The sequence below is a fragment of the Nomascus leucogenys genome, chromosome 1a (genome assembly GCF_006542625.1).
Source record: "Nomascus leucogenys isolate Asia chromosome 1a, Asia_NLE_v1, whole genome shotgun sequence".
NCBI lineage: Eukaryota > Metazoa > Chordata > Mammalia > Primates > Hylobatidae > Nomascus > Nomascus leucogenys.
The window spans coordinates 64,439,036-64,453,622 of NC_044381.1; the positions used below are offsets into that span (position 1 = coordinate 64,439,036).

Sequence of the window (14,587 nt, forward strand, 5' to 3'; positions counted from 1 at the left end):
TCCCCAATCTGTAATTACTTTATTGATTTATTGTTCATGATCCCATGAGAAGGCAGCTCCATGAAGCCATCCAGCCAAGCGCTTGCTGAATGAACGAAGGATACATGTTATCCACGGGCTTCAGGTGCTTTACAAATTAAACCGGTTCAGTGGCCTGCCCGGTGAGCCTGATCACCACAGCTCCAAGTTCCCAGCCCTCTGTATGGTAAGGCCTGGCCATCTAAGTGTAAACAAATATTACACATCAAGCCCAGTGGCCCAAAGTAAACATGTTTATTCTCAGTTCTGCCTTAGGGGTCTCTAGTTTTGCAAGCATGAGTAAACGGAATCAACAATAATCCTCTCCTTAAATGTCTGGCATTAAAATTTGTCACTTAAGAAGTTTCCTGTTTTGCCTAAAGAGAGTGTGATTTGAGGGTGGCCTGAAACAAGGCTTGAGGCTTGTGGACACATAGGGTTAATCGCCTTATTTCCTGCCAATTCGCAGAGCAGTGAAAGGCCAAAGGCAACTATAAATAGCAGCCCGGCAGATCTGTCCTTCCAAGAGGGGAAGAACTTAGCAACAAAGAGAGACACGAGGAGTGAAGTGGGCAAAGAATCATTAGCCCAGTTTCTGCCCATGCCAGGGCATGTGACCCTTGGGAATGCTGCGAGGCCCAGCAGAGGAAGGAGAGGATCAATGCTTTCATAACCTCCAACTCAGTGCATCCCAAACCCAGATGGGCCTGGACCGACCTGTGCATTTACTCCTGAATGCCCTCGGTCAGCAGACACGGGAGTCAACAGGTGGGAAAACGTGTCCTCCAGAGTGTTCCTTTTTTTGAGGTGGACCACAGCTCCCAGCCAAGAAATGGCAGAGACGAGAGGGATCCTTCCCCTTGGAGTGGCCTTCTGTCTTCCAGGGTTCACAGGACAGTCTCTCGGATGACCCCAATGAGGCTGTGTGGCCGCTCAGCCTCCACTCGCCGGGGCCTCCTCTCGGCTCGGGGCCTCCCCACCGGTGTGAAGGTGTGAAGGTCGCCGCAGCTCTGGAGGTGCAGCAGGCCAGGCTGTCTCCGCGAGGGCAGCATGTGGGCCCTGGAGGTGCTGGGCTGCAATGGGGCCATTATCTTTGGGAAAAGAGAGGGGTGGGGAGAAGTTAAGTAAGCTTTACCAGATGTGGCCCTTTGACCTACCTCCTAGGTCCATCCACCTATCTTAAAATGTGTAATTGCTTTGAAAAAGAAAAAAAAAAAGGCATTTTCCCAAAGTGGAACTCACTTGGAATCCCAGAGGCTCTTTGTAAATCCTCTAAATGTTCTACCATGTTCGCTGTAGACCCGTAAACCACACTTAACTGGTTTGTCCGGTGCAATTTCTTGCTTTAACATTCTTCTCATTGCTTTTCTCTAATTTCTCTGAAGTCTAAGTCAGTGATCCTTCCTGGCATCTGAACATTACTACTGGGTCAGGGAGGGATGGGTATTGTCAGAAACATGAATTCCCAGCTGAATTGCCACAGAATTCCCATAGCAATGGGGACAGTTAGCCTGGATCAGGAATCTGTATTTTTAACAAGAATCCAAGTAAGAACCACTGGTCTGGGATTGGGACCAGGTGATGGGTTTATAAAATGTCAACCAAGTATAGGCACAGTGGCTCACACTTGTAATCCCAGCACTTTGGGAGGCTGAGGCAGGAGGATTACTTCGACCCAGGAGTTTGAGACCAACCTGAGTAACATAGTGAGACTCCATCTCTACAAAAAAAAAAAAAAAAAAAGTTTAATTAGCTGGGCATGGTGGTTCATGCCTGTAGTCCCAGCTACTTGGGAGGCTGAGGCAGGAGGATCACTTGAGCTAGGAGTTCTAGACCAGCCTGGACAACATCGCAAGATGTCATCTCTACTAAAAGTAAGAAAACTTAGCTGGGCATGGTGGTGTGTGCCTGTAGTCCCAGCTACCTGAGAGGCTGAGGCAGGAGGATCACCTGAGCCCAGGATTTCAAGGCTGCAGTGAGCTATATCTACACCACCGCACTTTAGCCTGGGTGACAGATGGAGACCTTGTTTCAAAAAAGAAACAGTCAACACAAACCATCCAATGATGCTTCAAATGGATCTGATAATCCTTTAATAAACAATATAAAAACTAGGCCAATTTATTTGTAAAAAGTCTTTAACAATGATTCTTTTTGCTAGATCTATTTTGCAATGTGTCACAAACATAATTTTGAATATATAATAATATCACTTACTCTGTAAAAATGGCAAAAATATGAAAAATTCCTCATACAACTGGGATTGAAGAGGAGAGAACTGTCCAGTCAATTTTTTAAAAATTGCATAGCCATGTCTGTTTGACCTATAACACTGTCAGCAGCTTCGGAAAAACTTGGGGCTTTATTGTTACCTAACATCACAGCACAATCATTTGGATGACTTTTTGTTTCATTTGTACCATTCTGAGCTTTTAAGGTCATTAAAAGATTATTCCCCCAAAGAAGAAAAATTAAATTTTATTAACAGTCTACTAATTACATTTGTCTTTAAGGTCTGTCCTTGTCTCCCGATTAAGAATAAAAGTTCAACATTCATAGAAGTTGACTGTGCTACATAGTAAGTTAGGACAAGTGGTTTTGATATCAGTGAAAATCAAAATGGATCTAAAAACTCCAATATGCGAAGCCAGCTAGAGTCAGAAATAACTGGTCTCCTTCTGCTGTCCTTACCTCCTTCTACCTGGGAAAAGGCATGGAATTGTGAAACCTCACCTCTAGGTTCCAGACCTGGAAGGCCCAGGAGATGGCCCAAAATCTATCACAACAATCTCAGCACCAGAACTTTTAACCTGCCTGGGGCACAAAGATCTAGCAAACATTTGTGATGATAGCATCTAGTGAACTGTATAAGTGCTTGTTCTTCTTCCCCAGAGCTATTTCTCAGGGAGCAAGACTTTGCAGAAGGTCCAGGCCCACTGCCTGGTGAATGCTCCAGCTCTTAGCTCATCAGAGCTTGGCAGCCTTCCAGAAGTGGCTCCTGTTTATTGGGCTCTTGGGGCCAGACAGAGGGAAGGTGACAGACAATGACATCTGGAGTAGCTAAGGGACACCAGGATGTAAAATGTTTCCCCTACATAGGTTAGTAACTGGAGCCTGACCCAGAACCGTCAACTGATCACTCTTTCAGAGTGCAAACCCAAGAGCGTCTGTGGTTCATGTACCTCTTCATGCAAGTAATCAGATCATTCCTCCCCACCGAATCCCCTGAGGGACTGGGAGAGTTTGGCGTCTGGCTTCTGTAAGAAGAGGCCAGCAGGTAGAAAGGGGAACGGAAGGGACAGTGAGAGGGTATTTACTCAATCTGAATTAAAAATTTACCTACATCCTGAAGTTGGTAATTACCCTGAAAAATTAGCTCACTTCAGTTGAAGAAGTATTTGTTGGCCATTTAATGCACAAAGACACAGAGCCACATAACATCCATATGCCACTGTGGGGTGCTGTCTACAACATCCATCCCACTACCTGCAGCAATGAAGCCAACACCTGAAAGGGAATGGCTCTTAAAAGAGGTGGAGAGAAGGCTCTTACCAGAAGGAAACTCTATTCATTCAAAAGTAAAGGTATAGAGACTACCTGGTCCAACCCTTTACTTGAAAGAGGAGAAACCTGAGACCCAACTGGATTATGTTCATGCCCAATTCTATCTTTTCCCCAAGTGGCTTCAGTTTTGGGGATTGCATTGTACTTTTTAATCTATAAGAAGAAAAGGTGCTTATTCCCTTTTAGGACCTGTTGGCTTATTTATCTTGCCAAACATTTCATGGGAGTGTGAACAGCCTCTTAGAATCTTGTCGATATTAAAATTTACCTATGTCATCATTTCCAAAGGGCTGAGAAAACATGCCCTATCAAAGGAAACCTTCAATTCAGGAAATCAAATGTTGAATGCACTCTACACTGTCCACATCCTCTGCTTTTATTCCTAGGATGCACTCTTTAATTTTCCCAGACATGCTTCCACATCCCAGAAAAACTGGGTTCTCTTCCCTTGAGCCAAGAATGATGTGGGAAAGTCACCACACTTGAAAGGAAAGCTCCCCGGCTTCCTCTGTCTCCCTCCCCTGACCTCTCAACCCAATTTCCCTGAAGACTGTGACCATGAACTTACTCTGCCTTGGACAAGAAAGCAGAGAAGCCACTTTAGCTGCTATGAAAATGAGTCATCTGATTCATGCCTGAGATTAATAATAAAACTACCTGTTCTAGAAAACTGGCACTTGTGATGGCTTCCTCCATGTGCTCCTCATCAGACTTCAAAACAGATTTAATGTTTTCTACAAGTTCATGGATGTCTGGGGTCATGGTACAAGAGGAGTGCTCCAGGAACCTCGCCACCAGCAGCTTGGTGTCCATGTAGGATTTATAATCTATCAAAGACCGCGGTCTGCATCGTGAAGCTCTCGATCTCAAGCCTCTCCTCAGAGTCACTGCAGCCAGATCCAGTCTCCTTTCAGTCTGTGTTGCAGCTTCACAGCTGAGCACTGGGGCAGCTGTGGGCAGAAACAAACAACATGTACCCATTGGCCAACTCCTTTTGAACACATGCCTGTACCTGAAAGCACAGACCACAAAACTCAACATGGAAAGCATCTGACAAATGCTGATAGCCATGCACATCCTGCTTTTCACCTTGCAGAAGGAGGGAAAACAATTATAACACAAGGTTATTCTCTGAAGTCCAGTTCCAATAGGATATGGCCCGAAACATGTCATTGTGTCATGTACGACACCACCCCCAAGGTAAAGTCAGATGGTGGAGAGGAGAATCCAGAATGCAAACCATAATGAAATTAAGTTTCATGGGGTACAACAAATAGATGGGGATGGATAGGCCAAGCAGGAAAAATGTGGCTGACCAATGAAAGGATGTTCCAAGGAGCGAGGATGAAGCAGTCAATTAAGAGAGGAAGGGTCTGAAGACAGACAAGACTTGTCAGATGAATGTAATGCTCTGACCACTTTGACTATACCTTTGTCCCAAACGTCCTCAAGGACATTGTACTGACTTGTGTTATCGATGCTCACACCATGGATATGAGGTAGATCTATAGCTATTACAGAAAGAGAAATTTAGGTGCAGAAAAAGTACACATCATTCTGGAAGTCAACAGAGAGCCTGGGAAATCTATTGCAGGCTCTAATTTCCACAGCTACCTACATCAGCAAGGGTGTAAAGACCAGCAGAATGCTTCTGCACTGTGAAGTGGGTGAAGCAAACTCAGATCTGGTCATTATGTGTCCAGAAGCCAGCCAGCAGCCTTCAGCATACACAACACTGGCATCTTCAGTCTGTGAAGGCCTGATAAGCAGCAATTTAGAAATTCAAAGAAGACAGGAAGCAGGGGGCGAAAGAGCAGGTGGAAGAAGGGGAGCACCCCTTTTCCTCTGGAGAAAGGCAGGTGTGGGGAGCTCTAAACCAGGATTCAAGACTGTCCTCTCAGGCAGCCATATGCACGTCACAGAGAGCAAGAGTCTTCCAGAAGCACTCGCTAAAGACACTCATGTGTGAGGACAGAGTCAGAGTCTCCACTCTTCCACTTGAAGGCAACCTGGCGCCTTCCACAATGGAGGGCTCCAGTAGCTGCTGTTCTCGCCCCTGCAGGTCTGCAGAATGAGAAGGGGTTCTGGAAAGATTTCCCTAAGTTGTGCAAACAGCTAAGTTCCCGTTGAGGCTGGAGTCCTCAACTTGCCAGGTAGGGTGTAGGAGACCCACAGTGAAGGCAGGTCTTGGGAATCAGAAGCCAGGCTGCCCGGCCACTGTGTTTCAGAGACATGCTCAGTACCAGGCGGCAGGACTTCCTCTCCACTCAGAAGCCGCCGTAGAGACAAGAGGAATGTTCTCTCTGGCTCGCACATGGTTCAGTCTAGAGCTGTGGCAAATAACACACACTGTCAGAGAGGCAGAACCGAGACTGCAAGGGCTCAAGACAGGACCCTAGAGAGAGCAGGGTGGAGGATTATCAAAGTTTTATTTGCATAGGTGTTTTAGAACAGCAGAGGTCAACTCTGCTAGACTACTTCACAAGAAGAAGCTGGTGCTGGTGGAGTTACAGGAGGTTTTAATTTTCTTCCTTTAGTTTCTTTATTTTTATAATTTTCTATGATGAAGAGATATTTAGAGATGTTCAGGTATTCATATATTCAGAAAAACTCAGTGTTATTTTAATTTTTAATTATTCAGATAACATCTATACACAAACTCAACACACAGAGAGAGGTGAAGTGTGTGGGTGTGTGTATTTCACTCTATCCAAAGTTCTAAAAACAAGGTCAAATTTCGATAATTCAATCATCTACTCATACATAGTAAAAATACAACAAATTATAAAAGAGGGAGTATACAAAAATCCTTTTGACTTTTTTTAAGACAATGCATATTCCCATAGGATTGCAGCATCTAGAAATCAGAACTAGGTGTGCATAATTGTCTTCATGCAGTACCTAGCATAGTATCATGTACAACCAAATTCTTTTGATGACAATGACTTAAAAAAAAACCCTACCATCCTTAAAAGACATGGTATATATATATTCCTAACATGGACATAAGAGTATTTTACTTTCCCAAGACTTCATAAGTTCCTTCAAATGACCACTTAAACTGCACGGTCTTGAGCTGGCCAGAGCCACCTGCCTTCACCTGGCTCCTTTAGGCAAATAAGCACAGAGCCCTGCGAAGAGCTTGGGGAATGACATCACCTCTCTCCTCGGAATGATGGAGCACAGGGTCACTCTTCGACCTGGTCCTCAGGGGTGGGAGGGCTCTCCGGCTTCTCATAGGACGCACCAGGGTTGAACTGGGAGTTGACATGGATGCATTTTCTTCTGCAAGTATGTTAGGAATGTCCCCACCTGATTTAAAAAAAAAAAAAAAAGAGGTGAAACATAAATTATCTCACCAGCTGCAGTCCTCAAAATGGGCAGGAAACACCTGTGAGCCTAAACCTGCCAGGGCAAGGGTAATGCAGTTAATAACATTTACTCAGGCTGCTGGCCCAGTAAGTTTTTATATCACTGCACTATGGGAAAACTTGCCTTTCCAAACCACCCCTCCACACCTAAAACAAACAAACAGAAAAATTTAAATCCAAGAGCAAAATAAAGGAGCCATGCCAAAATGGCAGGGTTTTTTTTCCTAAAGGTGCTTAGAGTCTTCTCCAGGGAAGCATCCTGGGGCAGTAATGAAAAGCACCCTGACATCTCAGGATGAGCCTGGTTCTGGGGAAGGTGATACCTGCACAGGTGAGGTGGCTGCTCTGTGGGCTGCAGAACTCCCGGAAGGCTAAGTTAGAGAGAGTCAAGCGGCCACTAAACAAATCCGTAAAACCCTGCTGGAATTGGATAATTTATGCTCATGAAAATAAAACTGTGAGCCTGAGTTGTAATTCGGGAAACTGTTTTTAAAAATGGAAAAATTGGCTGGGTGCAGTGGCTCATGCCTGTAATCCCAGCACTTTGGGAGGCTGAGGTGGGCAGATCACCTGAGGTCAGGAGTTGGAGACCTGCCTGGCCAACATGGCAAAATCCCGTCTTCACTAAAAATACAAAAACTAGCTAGGCATGGTGGCAGTGCCCGTAGTTCCAGCTACTCGGGAGGCTGGGGCAGGAGAATCACTTGAATCCAGGAGGTGGAGGTTGCAGTGAACTCAGATCATCCCATTGCACTCCACCCTGAGCAAAAGGAGCAAAACTCTGTCTCAGAAAAAATAAATAAAAATAAAGTTAAAAAATAACAAATGGAAAAATTATGAACATACTTAGGAGACAGAACACTGCTTCATAATTCTACTTAGGATGCAAGGTGAACAGAATACAAAGTATTACATTACAAATAGTACTGCTGAAAAATTACCTTCATCTAAAATTGCTAGGAGTTGATCCATTATTTATTACCATTGTGATTTTGTCCTGGTGGACAATTCTCTGGGCCACTTAAAACCTCCCCAAAGAGAGAAGGCCATAACAATGTTCCCTTAAATTACAAGGATAAATGTAAACTGACTCTAGTACTTACTGCAGTACTGAAAACCAGAATTCACTAGCTGCTCCGGCAGCATGACCTGGGCCCTAGGTTATAAATGACACAGCACAATCTCACCGCAAATCACCCTGCAATAGAGGAAACTTCTTTTCCCCTGCCAAAAGTCTAGCTAATTTTAATAGGAGGAAGAAAATCATCGATCAGAAAACACAAGAATACCAATCAAACTCTGTAACCTATTTCATGGTTCCTGAGAATAGTCTGGTTCATAAAAAATTCTAAGGATATCTTTTATCAGTTCACATATTTTCTCCCATTTGTAAGTCCTAATAGTTGATGGTATTTTTGCATCTGGAGAAAAAGGCGTAGCTTGAACTATTTGCTCCAAGAATACCTGCCCTTTAACACAATACCAGACAGGATCACTATCTTTTTTTTTTTTTTTTTTCCCGTTTGTAGAAATAGGGTCTCTCCATGTTGTCCAGGCTGGCCTCAAACTCCTGGCCTCATGTGATCCTCCCACCTTGGCCTCCCAAAGTGCTGGGATTACAGAGATAAGCCACCTTGCCTAGCCTATTTTATCATGTTTTAATCTACTGAATCATGTCACAATGTATTACCTTGAGTCACTTGTGTGCAGCCCGGATCCAATAGGATCACAGCAGCTTCTGATCCTTCTGGCATTTGGAATGAAGATCCCTGCATCACAGGAAAAAACAGGGTTATTTTGTTGATGTTTAACTCACCCCTCATTAGACCCAGTGAACTCCTTAAAAAGTTGTGTGGGGCCTGGTCTCCCTGCGTTCTCTGGAGGCGGGGGGGTGGGGGGGTGCTGTCTTTCCCACTTGCAGTCAATGTACTTAGATTCAGGACAGACAGTACCTGCTCCTGGTCCATCTGGCTCACCACAGCTTCATATGGCGGTGGGGGATCCAGAGGACAGAACACTTCCACACCTTTGATTCGAGCTCCGTAGATGTGTGGCAGGGGAATAACGTCAGGACCAACCATCCTAGGAAAAGTGACTCGGCGTCAGAAAGCACGTTCTACAGACTGGCCACGTGACTGCAGTGACGCCCGGATACTGGCTTTGCTCTAAACAGTGGGGAAAACCACTCACCTCTCCATACCATGGTCTCTTTGGCCAGGAGAGGAAGAATAATAGAAGCTGCTCTCCGATGAAGTGGCCAGAGTTCCTTAAGCAAATGACAGTGTATAAAATGCAACCCCGTCATTGCTTTTAAACCCATCAGTCAAAAAGCAAATAATCCATAGAGATACAGAGCAGATTAGTGGCTGCCAGGGGATGGGGGAGAAGGGAACGGGGAGTGACTGTTTGATGGGTATGGGGTCTCTCTGAAGTATTGAAAATGCTTTGGAACTAGATAAAGATGATGATTATGAAATAATATGAATGCACTAAATGCTACCAAATCATATACTTTGGTTAATTTCATTTTATATGAGTTTCACCTCAATTTAAAAAACAGCTAAGGACTCAGGAAAATTCAATTATGTCTTACATTCTACATGGCTCTTGTTTTTGTCCTGTGGGTAAAGAACCGTCAACAGCAAAATTCAAAATAATAGCAAAATCCTCCACAAGATTTCTCACCAATGTTGACAGAAAATTCCACAAATCTCTGCCCAAGGTACCAGATGGTCTAGATAATGATGAACCTAAGTTTTAAAATAATTTATAAAATACATATAAAAGCCAGAACACCTGTATTCTGCTATGGAGTATCAAAGAATGAAAGAAAAAAAAAAAAACAGAGAGCAAAAGTTTGTCTGTTCTTGAAATACAAAAAAAGGATTTTAAAAAGCTAAAAGAAATGGATGAGAAAACAGATTCTGGGGCTAGTTGCTTGCAGGCACTGCCTTTTGGGGAGTGGTGTTCTCTGAATTTATAGTTGTTTCATTTTATTCTTTGTGGTTATATACAAAATGTGATTGGTGGAAGAAAAAATTTGAAAAGGATATCATCTTCTTTCTTCCTAACAATAAAACTTCTGGAATTCTGGGACTGAGAAGAATGAGATTCTGCAACCTGAATGAAAAGATGAGAAAGCACTCCCTTGTTTTCCTCTATATTTGTCTGTTCATAAGCGAGGCTCTCATCCCTTGCTTGACCTGAAGGGGAAGGCAGAAGGTGATGAGCTAATGCCTGAAGTGGAGATGTTTGCATGCAACACATCAAGCCTCCAGTTGGAAGCGACGCACTAGCACAAAGGGTCCCTTCGTGGGGGAGGGGTCCTGGCAAAGTTATTATGAAAGAGAGATTCTCCCCCTTACAGCAGGACTTGCCAACGGGCTTCATTCCAACTCCCCTATTCCACTTAAACTGTTTAAGAACTATAAATGCTGAGTGACTCTGAGAAGCCAGACCCTTCCTGGATCTAAGAGTGAAGATTCTTTCCTGGCAAATGAACAGTGCAATTTGCTTTCATCAATGAGACCTTTGGACTTCTATCCTCTCCAGAGGGCCAGCCTTCCATCTTTAATGAGCATAACCCCCATGAGCCACCTTCCTGGCACTTATAAACACTTGACTTTTCCTCTCCAACAAATGACACCTGTAGTTCTTCGCTGCTGTGTCCCCTGCCTGGAAAGTTTCTATCCCCGTTGCCTGTTTGTTATGTGTCCGGAGAGAGGAGAGGGCTTGCTGAGGGCCAAGAGGTCAGAGTAACAGGCTCTGTTTTAGATCCTAAACTATTGCAGAATTTTTTCCAGAAGAACAACTGGGGAAAGAGGGGGCATACTTTATCCAAGTTGACCACAGAATAAACAGCTTCTATGGTAGTTTTGATAATGCCCATAAAAGCCTCACTTTGAAGGAAGATGCTGCTAGAGTTGACATAGAAGGGAAGTTCCTTTCCTATTAAGCAATTTCTTATTTTACCTCATTTGTATTAACAAGGGTCCCTGGAGGGAAATGGGTCTGCTACATACTGGCAGGTTGGTTTTTTTTGTTTGTTTGTTTGTTTTACTACTGTTTCTTTCCCCAGATCCCCATGGCTCTCAGTCCTGGCAAGGTAGGTAGAATCACCTTGGGAGGTTCTGAAACTCTAGATGGCCCAAGCCTCACTTTTAGAAATTCTGCTCTCGTTGCCTATGGTGGGGCCCAGGAATCTGCCCGTTGTCAGTGCTCCTAGGGGATTCTAACGCACCACCAAGATTGAGCACCATTGCAAAAGGAAGTGGATAATTGTGACTGAAATTAAAGCCCTGTTCTACTGGGAAAGTTGATCAAATTTTTATTAAGAATGAGGGTCTTGCTTCTTTTCAGAAAGCTTCTTATGTCCATTATCTCACAACAATACTCCCTGCAGCCACATGACAATGAAGGTGAATGAGGAAACTGAGGCTCAGAAATGGTGAGAGACTCATCCTGGGTCACCCTCTGCAGAGACTCTAGAGCCTGGGCTCTTTCGAGTTCATCACCAAGTCCCCAGGAAGCCTTCACTGGTGCAGGCTCAGGAGCACTGAAGATGGAAATTCTAAGCATGTTCTGCTTTCAGGCTACAAACAGGCCCTGAAGACTCACTCAGGGGGAATGCAGCAGCAAATACACCGTTGACCAGAGAATCCTCCTCCTCCTGTACTGGAAAACTGTACTCTGTGACTGGGTACAGGGTTGCTGCCCGCGGAGGGGGGAGAGAGGGAAGGGCCCTCCCCCAACCCTCTATAGCTGAGCACTGACTCAACCCCAAGCATCGCCCAGCTCCACTTGAGTTTGGGTTTGGAAATTCTTAGGAAAGGAAATGAGTGGGGTTTGGGGGGGCTCTGCTTTAAGAAATGCCCATGTCAACCACGTCAATGCCCACGACCCCCTCAGTCTTCGGTTTTCTTTAATAGGCTACATTCCCAGAGTAAAAGCCAGATCCATGTTCAAGAAATAGGTTGGAGACTCCTTGATTCCTGGCTCAAGCCAACTTCTGAGAACAGAGACACCCTGGAGTAGTGGAGGTGGGGTGGGCTGCACGGCCCCTTCCTGTATTACAAATCAATTCACAAAGTAGCGAACCCATCTTTGGACAGAAATCTCAACTGCAATCAGACTTCCGTTTATGACAGTAACTCGAGAAGCCTTTTCTCAAGGAGATACCAATGCATGAAGTGGTTGTATTTATAGAAGTTAAATAAACCTCTTCTGAGAGGTCATAATACTTTACAGGAAATGGCGAGCCTCTGTTGTGTGAAAACTGGATAAAACTGGTCGTAGACATAGTAACAATCATGAATATTCTTGCCTGCCTGCTTATAAGAAAGAAAATTACCAACTGAGGTTAAACCATGAGTGTCTATAAAGTTGATTTATACTGTGAATCTAGAAAAGTTGGTCACATTGTAAAATATTTTTGATAGGACAGGTATCTAAATGTGAATAAATTCAACCCTTTTGAAAAGGAAAGTGGACTGCACTCTGATATTGGTAAAATTTCCAAAAATAAAGCTGTTTGCCCAGTGGCAATATGATTATAGGGCTCTAGGCACATATTTTAGACTGGGCAATGTCTTCTTTCTCACAAGACTGTTTTGCTTTAACTCCCTCCTTTGGCCTTCTTTCTAGAAAGTTTTGAATGATAAAGCCCTTAATGAGAAGCTTGTCTGTTTTCTTCCAACCTGGATTTGGCCAGAGGCTGTCTCAGGACTCAGAGAGACAAATCCGAGGATGCACCTAGATCTTAAAGAGTGGAAATATCTTCAGTGATGAGCATTATTATGGTGAAGCAGAGAAGAGAAAGGAAAGCGAGGAGACAGGAAGGTTGGGAGTGCTCAGAGCACATTGCTGGATGGCTCGGCTCCTAAACCCGCATGAGTCACTTTTCCTTTCTGCCACTGCAGAAACTAAATCTGTCTGTTGCCTCCTCCTAGGTCAACAGAGTGCTCATCCGCAACCTCAGTGTCAAAGAATTCTTCTTATTGGAGAAGGTATTTCTCATCCCCACCATGAAATATCAGTCATTTTTACTGTCCTCCAATGTACCCTCTACAGACAGCCTGAGACGGCGCTAAGATTTTCGCAAATGTGTCCTCAGGTACAGAAAGAACATGTGTTTTGCTGCCATATCTCTTCAGCCTCTGTCATTCTTGGCTCATTTCCTGAAAGGTTAAGGAAGCCATCCCAGTCCCTGAGGCTTTGAAATTCCAGTAGAGGCCACTCCCTGAACACCAGAGAGGCCAAGCTGTCCCACAGGCCTAGCCCAGGCCACCTGTCACCCAGCTGACACCCCCTCCAGCTTTGCAGTCATCTCTGCCCCTGCCTGGGCAAGTGAGCTGGGGAGGGTATAGAGGTAGGGTTCAGGTATAACTGAGGGACGAGTCAGCAGCTAAGCCACTGAAAAGAACACTAACAGTGTCTGGGTGGCAGCCCCACTGGTGACCTATCTCAAAGTCACATACTGTCACCCTGGACATTAGAAAATACTTCTCTAAAAACCTCAAGCTCAGCACCAAGTTAGTTTGATAAGTCTCTACATGTACTACAGGGATTAAAAAATAGAAATTTCTGGCCTTCTGAATATGAAGCTAAAGACACTAGTATTTCTGTGGAATTAAGAGATTCTCTTTCAGAAAGTTCAACAGATGTTTGCTTATCCTTTAAACTCAGCTTAAGGTCACTTCTTCCAGGAAGCCATCTCTGACTGCCTTGCCACTCTGGGTTAGGTGGACCTTCTCTGTGCACCCAAAGTCCCTCTTTTGAATATTACTGTGATCCTTCCAACACACATTTTAATAACCTAGACTGTGAGCTCCTTAATGGTAGAGGAGGAAGCAGGTCTAGCTCATTTTGAATTCCAATAACCCAGCACAGAGGATTCCATGTTTGTTGAATGAATAAATGAAGTCATTCTTTTTTTTTTTTTTTTTTTTGAGATGGAGTCTCGCTCTCGCCCAGGCTGGAGTTCAGTGGTGTGATCTAAGCTCACTGCAAGCTCCGCCTCCCAGGTTCACGCCATTCTCCTGCCTCAGCATCCCAAGTAGCTGGGACTACAGGCGCCCGCTACCATGCCCAGCTAATTTTTTTGTATTTTTAGTAGAGACAGGGGTTAGCCAGGATGGTCTTGATCTCCTGACCTCATGATCTGCCTGCCTCGGCCTCCCAAAGTGCTGGGATTACAGGTGTGAGCCACTGCGCCAGGCCTAAATGAAGTCATTCTTTAAAAAAAGGTTTGATTCTAGAAGTTGCTAACAATCAGACATATGTATGCGGCATTTCAATGTATGAATAAAAATCCTTGATATTTAAGAAGGTCAAAATTTTGAGTTTGAAATTTGAAAAGGAAAATAGGTATGGTATCTACTTTTTCTAGACCAGGGAGAGGCAATTAATAATTAATCTCTTTTTAATGGCTAGGAAGAATTTCATGATTGTTGAGACCTGCTGATGGTATTACAATGAAACATCGATTTGGCCTAACTGGGAGTGTTTCCAAGTCAACAGGGATTCTCAATCATGTCAAATTACAGCTGTTATCTCCCTGGGTGTCAGTTTCCCTTAGAAAGCTAATTGAAATTGAAAATGTCTACCTTTAGGTGAAAGTTTAACTTTTCTTTGGA

At 44.1% G+C, this 14,587-nt stretch overlaps 1 protein-coding gene across 4 annotated transcripts in view; it reads right to left on the reverse strand.

The window, feature by feature from the left end:
* Positions 1-237: 237 nt before the first annotated feature.
* Positions 238-14,587, reverse strand: part of FAM189A2 (family with sequence similarity 189 member A2) — a 73,355-nt gene continuing 59,005 nt past the window's right edge. For all 4 annotated transcript variants that reach the window (XM_030810058.1, XM_030810055.1, XM_030810052.1 and 1 more), the window contains 5 exons: positions 8,906-9,035; positions 8,644-8,722; positions 6,742-6,894; positions 4,240-4,532; positions 238-1,109 (listed from right to left, as the gene is read on the reverse strand). In XM_030810058.1, the coding sequence (XP_030665918.1) occupies positions 906-1,109; positions 4,240-4,532; positions 6,742-6,894; positions 8,644-8,722; positions 8,906-9,035 (859 nt within the window). In that variant the 3' untranslated portion in view covers positions 238-905. The remainder of the gene's footprint in view (positions 1,110-4,239; positions 4,533-6,741; positions 6,895-8,643; positions 8,723-8,905; positions 9,036-14,587) is intronic.